This window comes from Octopus bimaculoides, chromosome 19 (genome assembly GCF_046866305.1).
Source record: "Octopus bimaculoides isolate indiv1 chromosome 19, ASM4686630v1, whole genome shotgun sequence".
Taxonomy (NCBI): Eukaryota; Metazoa; Mollusca; class Cephalopoda; order Octopoda; family Octopodidae; genus Octopus; species Octopus bimaculoides.
Genome location: NC_142946.1, coordinates 29649262 through 29668763, shown reverse-complemented (window position 1 = coordinate 29668763; position 19502 = coordinate 29649262). Strand labels below are relative to the sequence as shown.

Below are 19502 nucleotides of genomic sequence, written 5' to 3'. Positions count from 1 at the left end.
TGGCATAGTTTCTAGTGTATATAGGTCCCGACTCTGTCATGTCTGTGGATATATTCCTTCTTAATCAGGACTGAGCAGCCAGAGACAATATGATTTATTTCTTCTTCATCACCACATATTCTGCAGTTACTTATTGTATTTTTCTTCATTATGTATTTCTGGTGGTTTCTGTTTTGAGTCCTAAACTTCTCAACCATTGTTGGGATTTTACTTTGTCTATTTCTTTTCTGTTTAGCTTATCCCAGTATTTGCCATGTAAGGGCGCCATTGTTTTATCATGGTATTTTTTTGTTCCAGTTCTAGTTTAGATTTCAGTTGCTTTACAGCTATTGTTATTTGCTATTTTTCTTCTTAGCTGTCAGGTACTATGACCTCTTACTTTTATTTTATGGCTTCCTTGAAAACAGTATTTTGTTTTACTAATGTTTTGTGGCTATTTGTAACTGTTTTCCTTGGTTTTAAGTTAGATATTTGCATAATCCTATGGTGGTTATTTTATAGTAGTTTTCTATGTCAGATTTGGGGTGGTGTATTCTAAATTCCATCATTATTTTTCTTGCTTTCCTGTCTAGTTTGGTTAATTCATTTAATGTCCAATTAATTATAACTGGGACAGCTAGAGTAGATAGCTCTTGTTGCATTGAGCTCTGTTTTAAGTATTAATCTAATTCTTCTATAGTATTCCTTTCTTATCTTCTCTTTCATTTGTGTGTATTGTGTTGTGTCGAGCTCGTTGGTTTCTAAGTAGTTGTATATCTGGATTTGGTCTAATTCTCTTATTTCATTTTCTTTATCTAGTATAATATCGTTCCTCTTTACTAGTTTTCCTCTTTTCAAGGTTGCTTTGGCACATTTTTCTTAGCCAAATTTCACGTTTATTTCTTTGGTAAATTCATGCACTCTCTAATAATATTTCCAGTTGTTTATCATTTGCAGCATACAGTTTTAGCTCATCCATATTCAAGAGATGGTTGATTGTTTTACCATAGCAGTTTCTGAGCTGACAGAATCGCTAGCACGCTGGATGAAACGCTTAGCGGTTTTTCACCTGTCACTATATTCTGAGTTCAAATTCCACCGAGGTCAACTTTGCCTTTCATCCTTTCAGGGTCGGTAAATTAAGTACCAGTTGCGTACTAGGGTCGATCTAATTGACTGGTCCCTTCTCCAAAAATTTCAGGCCCCGTGCCTTTAGTAGAAAGGATGATTATTATTATTATTATTATTATTATTATTATTATTACTATTCAGAAGTTTTATTACATGACCAAGTGTAGCTCTGTGTGCCTTGGGTATGTGTTGTGGTTTGTTTTAGTGTTATTTTTATTGTATTTAAAGTGTTTTACATAAAATGTGTGCAGTGCTGTTTTGTGGTTATATACATTTGTAAGTCCTGGTGTTTTGCTTATGTATTTCTCTGTCTGTTTTTTTTAACCATGCCTTATGTTCCGATTATTATATGGATTATTTATGTCTTCACGCCCCACAATCAGGTTATCTATATTTCCAGATCTTTGTACTTTGAGAGTTTCTCCATTTCGTTTAGAGACATATCGTCATCAGTTGCAGTTGATATGTCGATTAGAAGGCAAGTTTTTTCTTGGTGGTTACCAACAACAATATTTGGGCTATTATCATCACTTTCTCTTAATATTGTTTCATTTAACAATCCCCGATGAGTGTCAACCAGATATCTAGGAAAAGTAGTATCATGTAATAGTGGCATTTCGCAGCACACTGTAGCAATAAAATGATATAAAAGAAAGGAAACTCAGTATTTCAAAGATAAGATTTTATTAAAAAAAAAAAAATGTGAACTGTGCTTTTGAGGATGATTGTTTTGAATTTCATAAATGTTAGGTTTACCAGGCTGTTTTCAAGAAACTAATTTTCACCTTTGTTTATAATACTAAGTGTACCAATTACAATTCTTTGTGTCTTCAATTACCATATTCAGCTAATCTCGATTTTTAGGATTTTGTTCTTCACAAGTTTAGATGATTCATTTTTGTCAGGTGGTATAATCATGTCAATGAAGAGGCATGTTTTATTTTTTTTCATAGCTTTAACAACAAAATTAGGCTGATTGGCATTTATTGTGTAGTCTATATACACTGTAAAATCCCATAAAATTGTTGCATCTTTTATTTCAGTTACTGGTGGGAGATGGTGTTCATACCAGTTTTTAACATATTCCCCACCAACATTTACCAGGAGCTAAGGTATCCTGAAACTAAATCTATTGTCTAGAATTGTTTGTCACAATTTCTACATTTTGAGTCTGTTCCATTTTGGGGGAGGTTTTTTGGAAGTGAACTTGTAAATAAGCTGTTCTTGAGCAGCTTGGATGAACCTCTCTATTTACCAAGTAAAAGAAAGTTAAAGATTACTGGAGAGATCTTGCATATTTCATAGGCTTTCAATGGTGAACATTGTCAAAAAAGTCATGGTAAGGCATGTTATAGGTCAAGAGTTTTTTTTCATATGTTTTGGTTTCTGGTGTTTATGGCAGGAGATGCATTGTGCTTTCTATCAACCAGATAGGAACTTTCTCAGGATTTTGTATCAGTGCACTCATTTCCTTGGCTAGTGCCTTGTGTGCATTCCTTTAAATGTATTTGACCAATAATCTGAGGTTTGGTCTATTCTAGGCAATTACTTCCATTTGTGTGTTTTACTAAGGGCCTACTTTAGCTCTGCTAATCCAATCTCTATCCATTGTTGTTGCTCCACATCCTTTCATTTTCCTTGTTCATCCAACTAGCTTCCTCGTTATATTCTTTTGAGTTACTCTAGATGTTCTTCCAAAATTCCTTAACTTCATTTATTTCTCTTAGTTGTTTCTCTATTTCTGTATAAAACTTCTGATTCAGAAAATTTTGTTCTGTCAATAAAAGTTACTTGTGCTTTGGTTACTTCAAAGTATCTTTGATAGTAGGGAGACTTTATTTATCTGTTATTTTGTATTTTCTTTTAAGTTTTATAGTATCAACAATTCTCTGCTCAAATATTTACTTTCTTTTTGTCTTTTGATTTTTCTATTTTAGTTGTTTGTTAACATGCTTATTCTTTTTCTTTAAGCCCACTTTGGTTGCTCAAAGCCTTTGCCATAGCGTATACCAGTGAGTTATTTATGATTGTTAAATCAGTTTCGCCTTCTTTTAATATTTCTTTCATCACAGCATCATACACTTTAATCTCATATACATTTTCTTTTCTTTTTTCTTCTTTGTAAAAGTAAGTGTGCTTTCATCTATTATTTTCTTCCATTTAGCATATGTATATTTAGTGAAATTATGTTATGGCCTATTCAGTGTTGTGTAAAAGGCTTTCATTATTTCCTTATATTCCTGTCTTACCCATTTCTGCTTTACATTATAGTTTCTGGTGTTATTTTATAGTGGACGTTCCAACAGTTCCTGGTTGTAGGGGAGGGGGAATGTTTCTGATTACGATTTAGACTATTATTTTGGAATTTTGCTCCAGAAGTCCATTTTGCAATCCCGTCCAGGTGCACCCCTAGGGGACATGTCCCTAGATAGCCCACACAATAGACAAAGTGGTATAATCTGTGTCATTTAGACATTTACCTGATATTTGGGGTCCCACTTTATCCTTACTGGAAAAGACAGTTGTTCGTGCTACCACACTTGACAGGTTTACTTAAAGAAGCTCAGAGGGGTCTGCCTTCCCTCGTCTAGAGAAGTTATCTTGCCCTGGGTTCCACACTAATTTCATACCTCACAGCTATAATAGAAAAGAAAGACAGACTGTCTAGTACAAGTTTACCTGATGAGGCTCAGAAGGGCTTCACCACCATTGTCTATGTAGGTTATCTTGGAATTGCTGGCCTTGTGCCAGAATTTGAAACCATTATTATTAGAATCATTAGTATGCTGAAAAAAATGCTTCGCGATATTTTGTTCATCACTACATTCTGAGTTCAAATTCCACCAAGGCTGTCTTTGCCTTTCATTCTTTTGGGGTCGATAAATTAAGTACCAGTGAAACACTAGGGTCAATATGATCAGCTAGTCCCCCTCCCCTTACACCAAATTTCAGGCCTTGTGCCTTTAGTAGAAAGGATTATTATTATTATTATTATTATTATTATTATTATTATTATTATTATTATTGGAGGCGATGAGCTGGCAGAATCGTTAGCACACTAGGCAAAATGCTTAGCAGCATTTCTGTCTATCTATCTTTACATTCTGAGTTCAAATTCTGCTGAGATCGACTTTGCCTTTCATCCATTCAGGGTCAATAAAATAAGTCACAGTTGAGTACTGGAGTTGTAATCGACTTAAATTGCTGGCCTTGTGCACATCTTTGAAACCATTATTATAATTATTATTATTGAAGGCAGTGAGCTGGCAGAATGGTTAGCATGCTGAATGAAATGCTTAGCTGTATTTCACCTGTCACTATATTCTGAGTTCAAATTTCGCTGAGGTCAACTTTGCCTTTCATCCTTTCAAGGTCAATAAGATAAGTACCAGTTGAACACTGAGGTCGATGAAATCAACTCATCCCCACCTCCCCTAAGCTGCCCTTGTGGCAAAAATTTGAAATTATTATTGAGGGAGAGAGCAGTGCATGCCATGAAAGTGACACTGGGTAAGATATATGAAGCCCAGTATACCCATCATGACTACCCATCTGATAAGGGTACACCAGGCACATGCATCACAACCATATGTGCACAACATGGTGATCTCATATCAAGATAAACAGTGCATGACCCTGCAGGTGGGGCCCAGTTAGAATTTTCCTCAGGTCGAGTAGCCCATCCCGCTCAAAGGGTCTATATTATTATTATCATCATTGAAGGTGACGAGCTGGCAGAATTGTTAGCACACTGGATGAAATGCTTAGTGGTATTTCGCCCATTGCTACATTCTGGGTTCAAATTCTCCCAAGATTGACTTTGCCTTTCATCCTTTCAGGGTTGATGATATAAGTACCAGTTGAGCACTTTGGTCAATGTAATTGACTAGCCCCCTCCCCCAAAATTTCAGGCCTTGTGCCTATAGTAGAAAGGATTATTATTATTAACCCTGCTACTACCATTATGAATTCTTCAAGATGTACTCTGTGGTTACATATCTTGATAGTTTCCTCTATTTTCTCAATTATAATGCAAGGGGAATAATACTGTCTCTCCTGGTAACCCACCCTTACACTATTTGATGCAGCTGCATTTGACTAATGTATTAATAATTGTTATATGTATGTGTGCTTGTACATTTAGTGTTATACAAGTGTTTTATTAGTATCAAACCAGTCCTTTGCCATTCTAATATCAATAAGTAACTGCAATTATATGTAGATGATGATCTTAAAATGCATTGTTGTGTATGTGTAATTTAACACTATACCACCAGGAATGTAGCCATGCTGGGGCAACACCAACATTGTAAAGTACTGTTCCTAACAACTTATTCCAGTACATATTTGTATAGTTTATACTTTTTTCTAAACCATTCGCAAACATCCTTACTGAAAATAGTTTTAATTCTTTCTTGAAATTCATCCTAAACATCTAGTTTGACCAAAGATCAGTTTAGCTTATAAAATTCCTGTTAAACATATTTATAGATTAGAAATATTGCATTTCTAAATCTCTCAGAGAGAGTTATACAGTAGCAGCATGATAAAGTGATGGTTTGTTGCCAATTTAATGTGGCAGTCCTAGGAAAAGGAAGAATGCTACTGCTATTTAACCCCAAGAAACACTGCTACTCCAAACTGATGAAGGGCAACTACCCTGAAACTAGTCTCTGGATGTTGGTTTTGTTGGGTGGAGGTGCTTATCTCCCCTGTTTGAAAACTTAAGGACACAGAACGCTTGTCACATAGCCAACTAGAAACGGTGTTTCTTGGGGCTAAATAGCAGTAGCATTCTTCCCTTTTCTGGAACTGCCGCAATTAGGTTGGCAACAAACCATCACTTTATCATGCTGCTACTGCATAACTCTCTTTGAGAGATTTAGAAATTCAATATTTCTAATTTCGTAGATCAGTGAATTTATTTCACTTGAAATTCTATAAGTTTCAACAGTGATCTAGCACCGACAGCTAGCAAGGCCATGCCTTTTTGTCTGTGGCACATTGTTGTCTTCAGTTTGTTACCTGCAGTATGTGAGTTCATTTCCTGTTCTGTTTATTGTAAATTTATGTTATTTTGAAATGAAATATTGAACTGTTGTCCTTTGAAAAACAGTATTTTTTGCCCTGTGGGGTAGAAATATTTTCATTTATTTTTATTGTGAACTGTGATTTTTGCGAATATATTTTCTGGAAATATTCTTGTCATTTGTGACAGGTGTAAAGCAACAATGTTATGGAGACCCAACCAGCCTTCAGCTATGATGCAGCAACAGGAAGGGGTTGGGATAATGATGTTTTGCAAGTTAAAGAAGTGAAGTTCAGTGAGAGGAGATTGAAAAAGGTGAATGAACTTATAGTTAAGGAAGGAAGTAGCCTGAGGCTAACACTGCCAAAAGACGTAATGGAGGAAACAGCGAAAAATACTGTTGTGTATAGAATGCTATCAAACTCAAGCAAAAGGGTGGAAATAGCAACCATTGAAGCAATGGAGGAGTGTCTTAAGGATATGAAGCACCTTACGACATACTACACCAGAGGCAAGAAGTACGGCACAGTGGAGATACAGTTTGCAACCAAACAAGATGCAATAAAGTACTCCACTGTGCCATTGAGGCCAGAAGAGTGGGCACTGCTGCCAGCCTACTGTGGTAAACGTGCAGCCAGAATTAAGATTGGCAGAGTGCCCCCAGAAATCGATGAAACATGGCTGGTGGCAGCCATCCTCTTCAACGCAGAGAAGGAGACCAATGTGCTGAAGGTAACGAGGACAACAGAGGTAAACTGGTTTGGATACAGCCTTGAGGTGACAGTCCAAATCAGTTTGCCGGACCTGCATAAAATTGTAGATGAAATTATGTTGCCAGAGGATGTTAAATTAAGAGTGGTAGTGGAAGGAAGACCTCCCATCTGTTACCACTGTGGAGTACGGAGACACATACAAGCAAGGTGTCCCCAGAAACAAGAAGTAGAACAGGAGCTGCAGGAGTAGGAGGTGGAACAAGGAGTGGTAGCACAAAGCCAAGTAAGTGAAGAGATGGAAAACGTAGAAGAAAAATATTTAGTTGGTAAAAGAAAAAAGAAAAGAGATGAAAATGCATATTCACCACCAAAAAGCCCACAAAAAAAGTATGCAGAAAGGAAAGGAAGCAACAATAAAGAGTAAGTGTGAGATAGAGATGGTTAAGACACAAAAAACAGGAACATCGGGAGAGAATAGAGATAGAAAGCAGGAAGGAGTACCAAAAGGAAAAAATGTGAGGATGATGATAGGATATAAAAAGAGCATAGAAATAGAGAAGCGGATCACTAAAATGAAAAACATAATCAGAGTGAAATTGTCGGGAATGGAGCATACTGAAGATGACAGGGCAGTTTTGCTAGAGAGAGAGAAAATAGAAAGATTAAAAGAATTGTTTGATGAACAAATTTTATTATCGGAGTTGTGGGTTCGATGCAATGAACTACCACCAGTGGTGCCATTTGAAGACATAGTGGAGTACTTAGTCAATTGAAAGTAAGTGGAATTTGTAAAATTAAAATAATCTTTTAAAAAAAGAAGAACAATGAACTGTTCATGAATATGTGTTACATAAACAGTTAAATGACAGTACCTGCATGTGGGGTGCAGATAAGACATTTCATTTTTCATTATATCATTATATTCATTCGATTTATGTTTTATGTACCCCACAGTATTGTGTTGTCTGTCTTTGTTCATCCCTTCTTTGTAAGAGCCAATGTGCTCATAATAAAGAACAAAGCTAGCAAAGCCAAGCTACTCCAGACTGATGAAGAGCATCTACCCTAAAACTAGTCTCTGGGTGCTGGTTTTGTTGGATGGAGATGCTTATCTCCTCTGTTTGAAAACTTAAGAACACAGCACTTGTGTCACATAACCAACTAGAAACAGTGTTTCTTGAGGCCAAATAGTAGTAACATTCTTCCCTTTCCTGGGACTGCCACATTAAATTGGTAACAAACCATCGCTGTATATTTTTAGATGTTTTATAATTTTTTTTAATATATATGTGTGTGTTTGTGTATGCACACATGCACACACACATATATATACCCAGAGGAGGTAAGGCTTTATCAGACCGGAGATATGGCCTGAAAATAGGGTCAATCACCTTTGATGGGTCTCGACACACTTTCTGTCAAACAAATTTCACTCTCAAGGTTTTAGTCAACCCACTAGAAGACACTAAACCTAGGTGCTTCACAGTAGGATCAACCTTGAGACTGTATAGTTTGAAAGTGAACTTCTTATCCACACAGTCATGCCTACACCTATTCAGTTCCAGGCAACTCTGAAGAATATTTGTCTGAATTTTTACAGGATGAGTAATTATTCTTATTATATACAGATATATTTGGACTAGTGTCCTTGGTTGTTATAGTTGCAACATTTCAACAGTTGTACCTCCTTTCTTTAGTTACTTGTCATATTCAGTTATATTGATCCTGGAATTTCATATCAAACCCATTATTCAATCTTATAAGGTAGATTGTTTTATTCTTTTCTCTGTATCAGGAGTATTCTCCTATTAGTTATTCTCTTACTTGTGATGTTCACTCCACTTGAACCCTGAGTATAGATTAACTGACCTACAACTTGAACTTGCACCAATCAGGTAAGCCAACAAACCTAAAGCTTGACACTTAGTCAATGCTTTTGTCACTATACTATTGCTTTGTTCAAGTAGAATGAGCAAGCCTCTTCAGAGGTAAGATAATAACTAATAGGAAAATATCCCTGATATGGACAACATATTAACTCCAAAGAAAGATGAACTGCATCATAGAGGACAGAATATGAATTAATTTTTTATAGTGAAGGCTGTTGAACAAGTTATTTGGCTGCTGGGCTCACAATTACATGGTCATGCATTTGATTGCTGGACTGGGCTGCACATTGTGTCCTTGTATTTATCTTGCTCCTGTTCACTCAACTGAAAATTAGTTCCATCATCAACAGCTGGGAATTATTCTTGCAATGAAATAGCATTCCATCCTGGAGGAATTTACAAAGATAGTAGTAACCAACTAACATCTTGTTTCTACTATAGAAAAGCTGTCATAATAGTTTGCATCACCCATGGTCTTGAATGACTCACTCATGTACACACACACACAAGAAGAATATTTACCTATCTGTAGCAAATATTTTGGATTTAGAGCAATTCTAAAGATGTATACTTATATACAATTGGTTCACTGGTATGCTACGTAATTAGTATCATTGACTTAATATAAATTGATTTAATATAAATGTAACCTGATGATATAGAAATAACCCAAGCGAGCACATAGTGTTTTGATTGTATAGAGGATTGGTGAAGTGTGGAACCTAGTTGAAATGTTCTCTGTAGGAATTGTAGTTCAGAAATATTCTGATATATGATTGATTAATTTGATTATAATTAGATTTGAAGATAAAATTATTCTGGTGCTATCATTGACCTAACTGAAGAAATTTTTAATTTTGAATGCTCTAGATCTTGTCCAATACAGTATCTCATCATTTGTTGCTATCTTTTGTCATCTGTTTTAACCAGCCTCTTGAGATAAGTTTTCACTACATCTTTCTGTGTCTTCAGTGGTCTTCTTCTCTTACAGGTTCTTTTACATGAAGTTTCTTTAACTGAACTGTCATCGTCAATACATGTCACATATCTATATCTTAGCTGTAACCTCTCTCTCTCTCTTTTGTACACTGCAGCTGACACCTCTTATATCCAGTTCTTTTCTCAGTTTGTCAATATTTCAATGTTCATACACACAAACATAACACTTCTAGTGGAGCATGCTTGTTTCATTTCTCTCCAACTAAGCATGTCTTCCTTATTCACTTCTCCATACAACATGCATCATACAATTTTTCCTTCACTCACTGAGAGAATCCTTCCGTTATCAGCAAAAGTAATAGCACCCACCCCATTCTTATTTACCTGCTATGCTAATTAGGTTATGTAGATAACAATCCTATTCGGTTTTCACTCCATAAATAACATATGAATCATTGCTAACTTCCCAGAAGAAAGCCATCTAAAAGTGAAGGTGATGAGTGTCTACAACACATCAAATGTTTGACTAATATTCTATTCTTTCTTGTATGAAATAATTGATAAATGTAATTTTTTTTTTTTTTTTATCTAATCTAGATTCTTTTTAAGCAAGCTTCAAACTGGATTAGACTTAGAATATTTTGTTTCTCAGTGTGTGAGGGGTGGGGGAGAAGAGGGAGGTTCTGTTGGTTTATTTTTTAGTTTAAGCTAATCTCATACTTACTCTTTAACCTGGGCTTAATTTAACCCTATAATTCCTTTAATGACATATACTGACCAAATAGAAAATTGGTTATTGTTTAGCCCCTGGTCAGCTGTAATTCATCGGACTAATGATCAAAGATATTCCACAGTTCTATATTTAAGAGATGAGGAATTATGTGCATTATTTACATTTGATGGATATTTATCCTCATCTTGTTTGTTGTTAACACAATGTTTCGGATGATATATCCTCCATCCTTCATCAGGTGTCTTGGGAAAATTTCGAACCTGGGTTCTCATTCCTAAGGTATTTTTCGAGGTTGTTGTTATTATTATTATTATTATTATTATTATTATTATTATTATTATTATTATTATTCAGGTCACTTCCTGGAATCGAACTTGGGATCTTGGGGTTAGTATGCCCACGAGCATATAGCGTAGTGGTTAAGAGCGCAGGCTACTAACCCCAAGATTCCGAGTTCAATTCCAGGCAGTGACCTGAATAATAATAATAATAATAATAATAATAATAATAATAATATTAACAACAACATAGAAAAATACCTTAGGAATGAAAACCCAGGTTTGAAATTTCCCCAAGACACCTGATGAAGGCTGGGGGTTATATCAGCCGAAAAGTTGTGTTGACAACAAACAAGATGAGAACAAATATCCATCAAATGTAAATAAAGATATTCCAGTTGTGACCACCACTCTTACACATATCTAGGATTACGTTGCCTATTGTGTCCTTTTAAAACTATAGGGTATGGATTTGAGGGAATTTGACTGCTACTTTTGAAATTTGACAGACCTCTTGGAGGTTGTCTCATTCTTGACTGAACAGGTATTCTTTTTCTATCATTATTCCTTTTTCTTGGCAACTTATTAAAACTGTGGTTATAAAATCCAACATACTTGTGACACTTTGATAATGTTGATGCTGAGGTTGATTATAATTATCCAATCACATTTACTAATTTATAGCTTTAATTATTTAACTATCCAATTACAAGTCTAGCAGTATAATTGTAACACCATGCGTATTTGTCATCTTATGATAGGTTGTTTTCTTGCATGTCAATCACTGTAATAACTGTTCCCTTATATGAACCTCACAGTCTTCCTCCAAACTGTTCAACCACTCTCACCAAGAAACGTATTTTTTTACACCCTACTAAACATTTTGTCCTTCCTAACCACACCCTTCCATCACTTAGCATCCACCACCTTAGGTATTAAGTCCCTCTGAAAGTACAGTTTGCTGTAAAACTACACCTACTGCAGCTGTAACCAATCATTTGCCATGTCTACTGTATCCTCTATTTCTTTGTGTTGTTTCTCTCTCTCTCTCTCTACACACACACACACACACTGTTATTTTAACTGAAGTCATAGGTTACCCTTAATAGTCCTAGGATACATGTGCTGTCACTAACATTACCCAGGTACATAGTCTATTATTAACAGTACTCAGGTACATAGTCTGTCATTAAAGATACTTAAGTTATTATAGTATATAGTTTGTCACTAACTCTACTGAGAAGTTTTGAATTGAACATGACATATTTCCCAATCAGCTCTAATTAAGCCATTTCAGTTTTCTGAATCTAATACTTCTAGCAGGTGAAATAACCATGTAGAAGTTATTTCATCAGTATGACATATAAGTAAAGGAGATGTTGCTTAGTCATAGTTAAAGTTTATGATTTATATGTGACACATTAAAATATTATATTCAAGGTACTGCCAATTTAAAGAGTTTTGAAAATGCCAAGATTAACCTTATGGTTTACTCTGACAAATGTAACAACTAGACTTCAAGCCTGTATCACCAATCTAGACACAGTTCTAGTGTGGCTCATTAGAACTTGCAAATTCATTTGAGACCTTTCCTTAAACTTGCTTTGAGCACTCTCCTGTACTGCAATACAAAAATCACTACTAGCCAGGGGTCTACATCATGTCCAATGTCTCTTATTGTGACTCTAGTACTGGGACACAGATGTATAGCCAGAGTCTGACAATTTCTGCCTGTGTTTTGGCTGTTTTCTGTTTTAAAGTACAGCAGATAATACCATGACTTTGCTTTTTTCAGTTAAGATAATCTCTTGATATGTACTGGAAGATATGTATCACTTGATATAAAAAATTTAATCCATTTCTACTTTCTCATCAGCAGAAGTATATGATTTTTCTCTTTTCCCTCTCCTGGATAGTGTCCTATGGCAAAGAAATTCTATCAGGTTTTACAAAATTTTCCTGTCTACATTTTTTTATTAGTACTGTGATAAGTTCAATAATTCTGTTTGTTCATTTTGCATTGAAGGCATACTTGTATTCACTTCACTATTATATGAACAGGCTGCAAAATTTGGAATTAGATAAGAGTCACTATTGCTACTGTATTGTTATCTTCAAAAGGATTTCTGAGCATTTGGGACATTTTCTTCTCTTAAATGTTCACTATGTTGTCCTTTTCTTCTTCCTCTTGTAGTGTTTTACCATGTGGCATAATTATATGTGGTAGCCATTTTGGATGTGAAACATTTAAAGAATAGAAATAGAATTTTAAATATTTTTGAAGTAAATTTTTGTTTTTATGCTGTCTACCCCACAGGGATTGAGGGCAACTCCCTCTTTCTTAGACAATTTTATACTTTTTTTTCTTTTCTAGTACTCCAAAGAAAATTTTATTTGGCAATGTTTTAAATAAATGTTTTGAAAGGATAAGCATGTCTTCACATTATGAGAGTTGAATATAATAATAATAATGTACATTATTTACATTTGACGGATTTGTCCTCATCTTGTTTGTTGTTAACACAACATTTTGGCTGATATACCCTCCAGCCTTCATCAGGTGTCTTGAGAAAATTTCAAAACTGGTTTCTCATTCCTAGGGTATTTTTTGATGTTATTAATATTATTATTCGCGTCACTGCCTGGAATTAAACTCAGAATCTTGGGGTTAGTAGCCTGCACTCTTAACCACTACACCATATGCCCGTGGGCAATTATGGAGTGAATTTTAGGGCTTATAAGTCTAATATTTTCCTATCCTTCCTTAATACCAGTTCCCATATGCTAGTCATATCTACACTCAGTCTGCTTAGAAGGTTGTTGTGTCCTAGCATATGTGCTGCTTCATTTAGTTTTCGTATTTTCCAGAGGTGTTCTCTATCTATTATTTTAACTTCATCCCATAGGGGGAGGCGGTCTCCATTTTTCCATGCATGATCAGCTATACCTGATTTATCAATATCTCCTCATGTCACAGCTTTGCGATGTTCATCTACCATTATTTTGAGGGGGCGACATGTTTCACCTTTGTATAACCGGCTACAGCTGCATGGTATGGAGTACACGCAGTCTTTGGTCATGTTCTCTTTTATTGGTGGTTTTACTCGAAGGAAATATTTGCGAAGTGTTGTATTACACTTGAATACTGTCCTGATGTCATATGGGCTGCATATCTATTGTATCTTTTCGGAGAGGCCTTTCACATAGGGTAGACAGACTGTGGATAGTTTATTGGTTTTAGCCTCTCTTTTCTTTATAATTGGAGAGGATAGTATATTTTTGGGGGTAGTTGTTGCTTAATAGATTTTTATTGAGTTGTTGCTTAATAGATTGTTATTAATCCTCTCTTTACACTGTATGGATGGTGGGAATTGAAGTTGAGGTATCGTCCAGAGAAGGTCGGCTTGTGGTATACGGATGTCCTGAATCCATACTTGGTGCATGTTTTTGATATGTCTAGGAATGCTGGCTGATTGTCTTTTTCCTTTTTCCCTTTTCCAATATGAACTGTATGGATGGCTTTATTTAGTTGTGTTAACAACAAACAAGATGAGGACAAATATCCGTCAAATATAAATAATGTACATAATTCCTTATCTCTTAAATATAGAACTCTATTATAATAATAATAATGGTTTCAAATTTTTGGCACAAGGCCAGCAGTTTTAGAGGGAGAGCATTAGTTGAATACATTGACTCCAGTACTACTTGACTGGCACTTTATTTTCAACCCTGAAAGGTCGAAAGGCAATGTTGAACTCAGGCAGCTAAGCATTCTGTCCAACATGCTAACAATTTTGTTTGTTTTTTATTTTATCATTTCATATTTTGGCATGAGATTGAAGTTAATTGATAGCATCAACTCAAATACTTGAATGTTAGTATATTTTATCAACCCCAGAGGGGTAAATGTTAAAGTTGACCGTGACAGAAATTTGACTCAAAATGTTAAGTATAGGAATAAATGCTGCAAAGTACTTCTCCGGTGTTCAAATAATTCTCCTAGCTTGCTACTTAATCGAGTAAATAATAACACTAATACTCATTATATACCCATATCTATATATATATATATATATATATATATATATATATATATATATATATATATATATATATACACACACACACACACACACACACACACACACACACACACACACACACACACACACACACACTTCTCCCTCAGTGATGTCATTCCACATTGAACTGTTGTTATGGTGATGGTGTCTATGTTACTGGTGGTTGTATTACATCTCTTACATCCAGTGATTAGTTTATTCTTTTACCAAACAATTTTAAACTTCTAATTGATTTTTAATAGACAAATGTCAGTGTTGCTGATCATGATATTCATAGTTGTGGTTGTGTTATTGGTGTTCATGGTCATTGTATTGTTGATGGTTGACTTACTAGCTGTATAAATAAACATCACCAGTTCATTTTTTTCCCCCAGTTTTAAACCACTGATTGATTAGTTAGTGTTGCTGATTTGGTGGTAGTAGGAAGCAGGATTTGTCGCTGATCCTATCATTATGAAAATGTGGTATTAGTGTTGTTGATGAGGTGATAATGTTGTTGTTGCTGATATAGTCATGTTGTGATTATTGATGATGGAATGGTAGACTGTGTCCATCAATAAGTCCTAGCTCTAAGTTACAATTGATATCACATAGTAATGTTTAGTTATAAAAAATCAGTAAAGCCAATACCAAGCATGTCCAGTTAATAATTATATATCTCTTTCTTTATAATTCTGTTAATTCTAGTGTCTGGAATTATTCAGGAACCAAAGTTCATGAATCAATTATTTTGACTGATAATAAAAAGTCCTTTTCTTGCAGTTGAGACTCTGATGTCTGAGAAGAACTAAACCAAGTAGACTTTTAACAGCTGCAGCCTTTGAGTTGTAGCCTTGCTGAGGCACCACCATCAAATTGATTATATATTTCTTTCTTTCATAACATACATTTTGGCTAAGTTTTACTTGTTAGCTTTAAAAGGAGAACTATGCTGTCTGATATCAAATTCATTTGGCGACATCCATAACCCTTTTAGAATTTGTCCTGATGTTATTCTATATATTGATTTGTAACAGCTTTTCTGGAGAATTCAAAGATTTCAAAATGTAAAAAGTTAATATCTGCTGGATGTAGACATGACTTCCTCTATAAAATTCTTTAATATTGGTATTCTTGTGGGATTTCCTGCTGACACACAGTTCAACTCTCAGTGTTTAATTGAGAGAAATTATCCAGCATTCTTAGTTATTAGAGAACAAGAAGGGAGTGTAAACTAATATCTAGACACGAGAAATTTAGCTGCTTTCTCAGTTTCTAATGTATTTCCTTTAACATGGCTTAGTTATGTCTACAAATACCTAGACTCCATATCTTTTTAAGCAAGCTTCTTTCACTGAATCATCTTCCCTTTTGGCTTATCAAATTCCTAACTATCTAAACACTCCAGTACCACTGATTAAACACAGACATACCACACTTCATTATTTACATTTGTCCTCATCTTGTTTGTTGTTAAGACAACGTTACGGCTGATATATCCTCCAGCCTTCTTCAGGTGTCTTGGGAAAATTTCAAACCTGGGTTCTCTTTCCTAAGGTATTTTTCGATGTTATTATTACTATTACTACTATTATTATTCAGGTCACTGCTTGGAATCGAACTCGAAATCTTGGAGTTAGTAGCCTGCACTCTTAACCATTACGCCATATGCCCGTGCGCAATTATGGAGTGAATTTCAGGGCTTATAATTCTAATATTTTTCTATCCTTCCTTAATAACGGTTCCCATATGCTGCTCATATCTGCACTCGGTCTGCTTAGGAGGTTGTTGTGTCCTAGCATATGTGCTGCTTCATTTAGTTTTCGTATTTTCCAGTGGTGTTCTCTGTCTATTGTTTTAACTTCATCCCACAGGGGGATGTGGTCTCCATTTTTCCATACATGATCAGCTTTACCCAATTTATCAATATCTCCTCATGTCACACCTTTGCAATGTTCATCTACCATTATTTTGAGGGGGTGGCATGTTTCGCCTTTGTATAACCTACCACAGCTGCATGGAATGGAGTACACACAGTTTTTGGTCATATTCTCTTCTATTGGTGGTTTTACTCGAAGGAGATATTTGCAAAGTGTTGTATTATTCTTGAATACTGTCCTGATGTCATATGGACTGCATATCTTTTGTATCTTTTTGGGGAGAGGCCTTTCACATAGAGTAGACAGACTGTGGACAGTTTATTGGCCTCATCCTCTCTCTTCTTCATAATTGGAGTGGATAGTATACTTTTGGGATAGTTGTTGCTTAAGAGATCGTTATTGAGCTTGATCATTTCTTTATGGTGTGTATCACGATCGCTACTTATATTCTTTGCACGATGTTTTAGGCACTGAGCAATCTCCCTCTTTACACTGTATGGATGGTGAGAATTGAAGTTGAGGTATCGTCCAGTGAAGGTCAGCTTGCGGTATACGGATGTCCTGAATTCATACTTGGTGCGTGTTATTAATACGTCCAGGAATACCAGCTGATTGTCTTTGTCACAATGGAAAAAGCAAAAAACAATCAGCTGGCATTCCTGGACATATTGATAACACGCACCAAGTATGGATTCAGGACATCCGTATACCGCAAGCTGACCTTCACTGGACGATACCTCAACTTCAATTCCCATCATCCATACAGTGTAAAGAGGGAGATTGCTCAGTGCCTAAAACATCGTGCAAAGAATATAAGTAGCGATCGTGATACACACCACAAAGAAATGATCAAGCTCAATAACGATCTCTTAAGCAACAACTATCCCAAAAGTATACTATCCACTCCAATTATGAAGAAGAGAGAGGATGAGGCCAATAAACTGTCCACAGTCTGTCTACTCTATGTGAAAGGCCTCTCCCCAAAAAGATACAAAAGATATGCAGTCCATATGACATCAGGACAGTATTCAAGAATAATACAACACTTTGCAAATATCTCCTTCGAGTAAAACCACCAATAGAAGAGAATATGACCAAAAACTGTGTGTACTCCATTCCATGCAGCTGTGGTAGGTTATACAAAGGCGAAACATGCCACCCCCTCAAAATAATGGTAGATGAACATTGCAAAGGTGTGACATGAGGAGATATTGATAAATTGGGTAAAGCTGATCATGTATGGAAAAATGGAGACCACATCCCCCTGTGGGATGAAGTTAAAACAATAGACAGAGAACACCACTGGAAAATACGAAAACTAAATGAAGCAGCACATATGCTAGAACACAACAACCTCCTAAGCAGACTGAGTGCAGATATGAACAGCATATGGGAACCGGTATTAAGGAAGGATAGGAGAATATTAAATTTATAAGCCCTAAAATTTACTCCATAATTGCCCATGGGCATATGACGTAGTGGTTAAGAGTGCAGGCTACTAACCCCAAGATTCCAAGTTAGATTCCAAGCAGTGACCTGAACAACAATAATAATAATAATAACATCGAAAAATACCTTAGGAAAGAGAACCCAGGTTCGAAATTTCCCCAAGACACTTGAAGAGGGCTGGAGGGTATATCAGCCGAAACATTGTGCTCACAATAAACAAGATGAGGACAAATATCCGTCAAATGTAAATAATGTACATAATACCTCTTCTCTTAAATATAGAACTGTATACCACACTTCAATTAATATCTACTCACTTGGATACTATAATTTAAAGTTCCTGACATGAAGCTTTGCTCACTCTGTGTGTGTGTGTGTGTGTGTGTGTGTGTGTGTGTGTGTGTGTGTGTGTGTGTGTGTGCGCGCGCGCGCGTGTGAATACACTCAAATAATCTAGTTTGTCAACAAAGAAGATGGTACTCAATAGTTCATGACAAACAAAGTGAAAATGTGTGAGAGACTGTGTTGTAAATCAGTATCACATCAGTGCAAATATCTTTTTTTCTCTCCATCTCACTGCAAATATTGAAAATGTGAGTGAGGCAGAAGTAACTCCCTTAAACCAAACATTATGTTCAGTATCCATGCATAAAGGCTCTCTCTCTCTCTCTCCCCCTCTTTCTTTTACACACACATACAGACAACTTGCTGCTTCCAAATGGGATTTTGTGACTGTTATTCAGAATATTAATTAATGTCATTGAATATGTCTAAATTTCTCAGGGTAATTTAGAATTAAGCGAAACTCAATGTTGATAATTACTCTGTAAATGAGATAGCAAACTGTATTAACAGTTGTATTGTCAGCAGTCATACTGTAATATCACTTTCCATATTGTGTAATATTTGTAGATATATTGTAATATCACTATAGTATATATCAGTAGATATACTATAATATCACTATGTGTATTGTACTATTTATTAGCACATAAGGGTACTTTTTTTTATTACTTGTAAGCAGTCAATCCAATTGTAAATAACCATTATATTGTAGAGGCATAGGATATCATAGACATGAGATAAGCCTTGCTTGTTGACAATCATTAGGCTGATGGAACATAGCTAGGACATAAAATATGGATCATGGTATAGTTTAGGATGAGATGACTATCTTTTACTAAATTTCAGGACTTCAGTAAAATTATTATTGCAATCATCATCATTACTACAAAAATATTTCTCATTATGGACACCAATTAATTGTTGTCATTTAGAACATTAGATAGTATTTAGATATAAATTTTCTGTCAAGTACTTTGAAGTACTTTCAATGTTAGTTTAATTTTTCATTGTTTTCTGTTGAACTGAGATAGAGGAAATAATTTGTTACTAATTGTAATCCTAGAATAATACCT

The 19502-nt window shown here is 35.4% G+C and overlaps 2 protein-coding genes across 2 annotated transcripts in view; both read left to right on the top strand.

Annotated features, from left to right (window-relative positions):
- The window catches only part of LOC106869968 (uncharacterized), a 252719-nt gene that overhangs the window by 212108 nt on the left and 21109 nt on the right, over positions 1 to 19502 (top strand). The gene's annotated exons all lie outside the window — the stretch shown is intronic.
- On the top strand, positions 5717 to 7244 carry LOC149131818 (uncharacterized). The gene has a single exon (XM_089366695.1). It carries the CDS (start codon positions 6347 to 6349, stop codon positions 7100 to 7102), a length of 756 nt encoding a protein of 251 aa, XP_089222821.1. The 5' UTR covers positions 5717 to 6346; the 3' UTR covers positions 7103 to 7244.

Coding starts and splice junctions, on each gene's coding strand:
- LOC149131818 (XM_089366695.1), top strand. CDS start 6,347: ATGGAGACCCAACCAGCCTTCAGCTATGATGCAGCAACAGGAAGGGGT.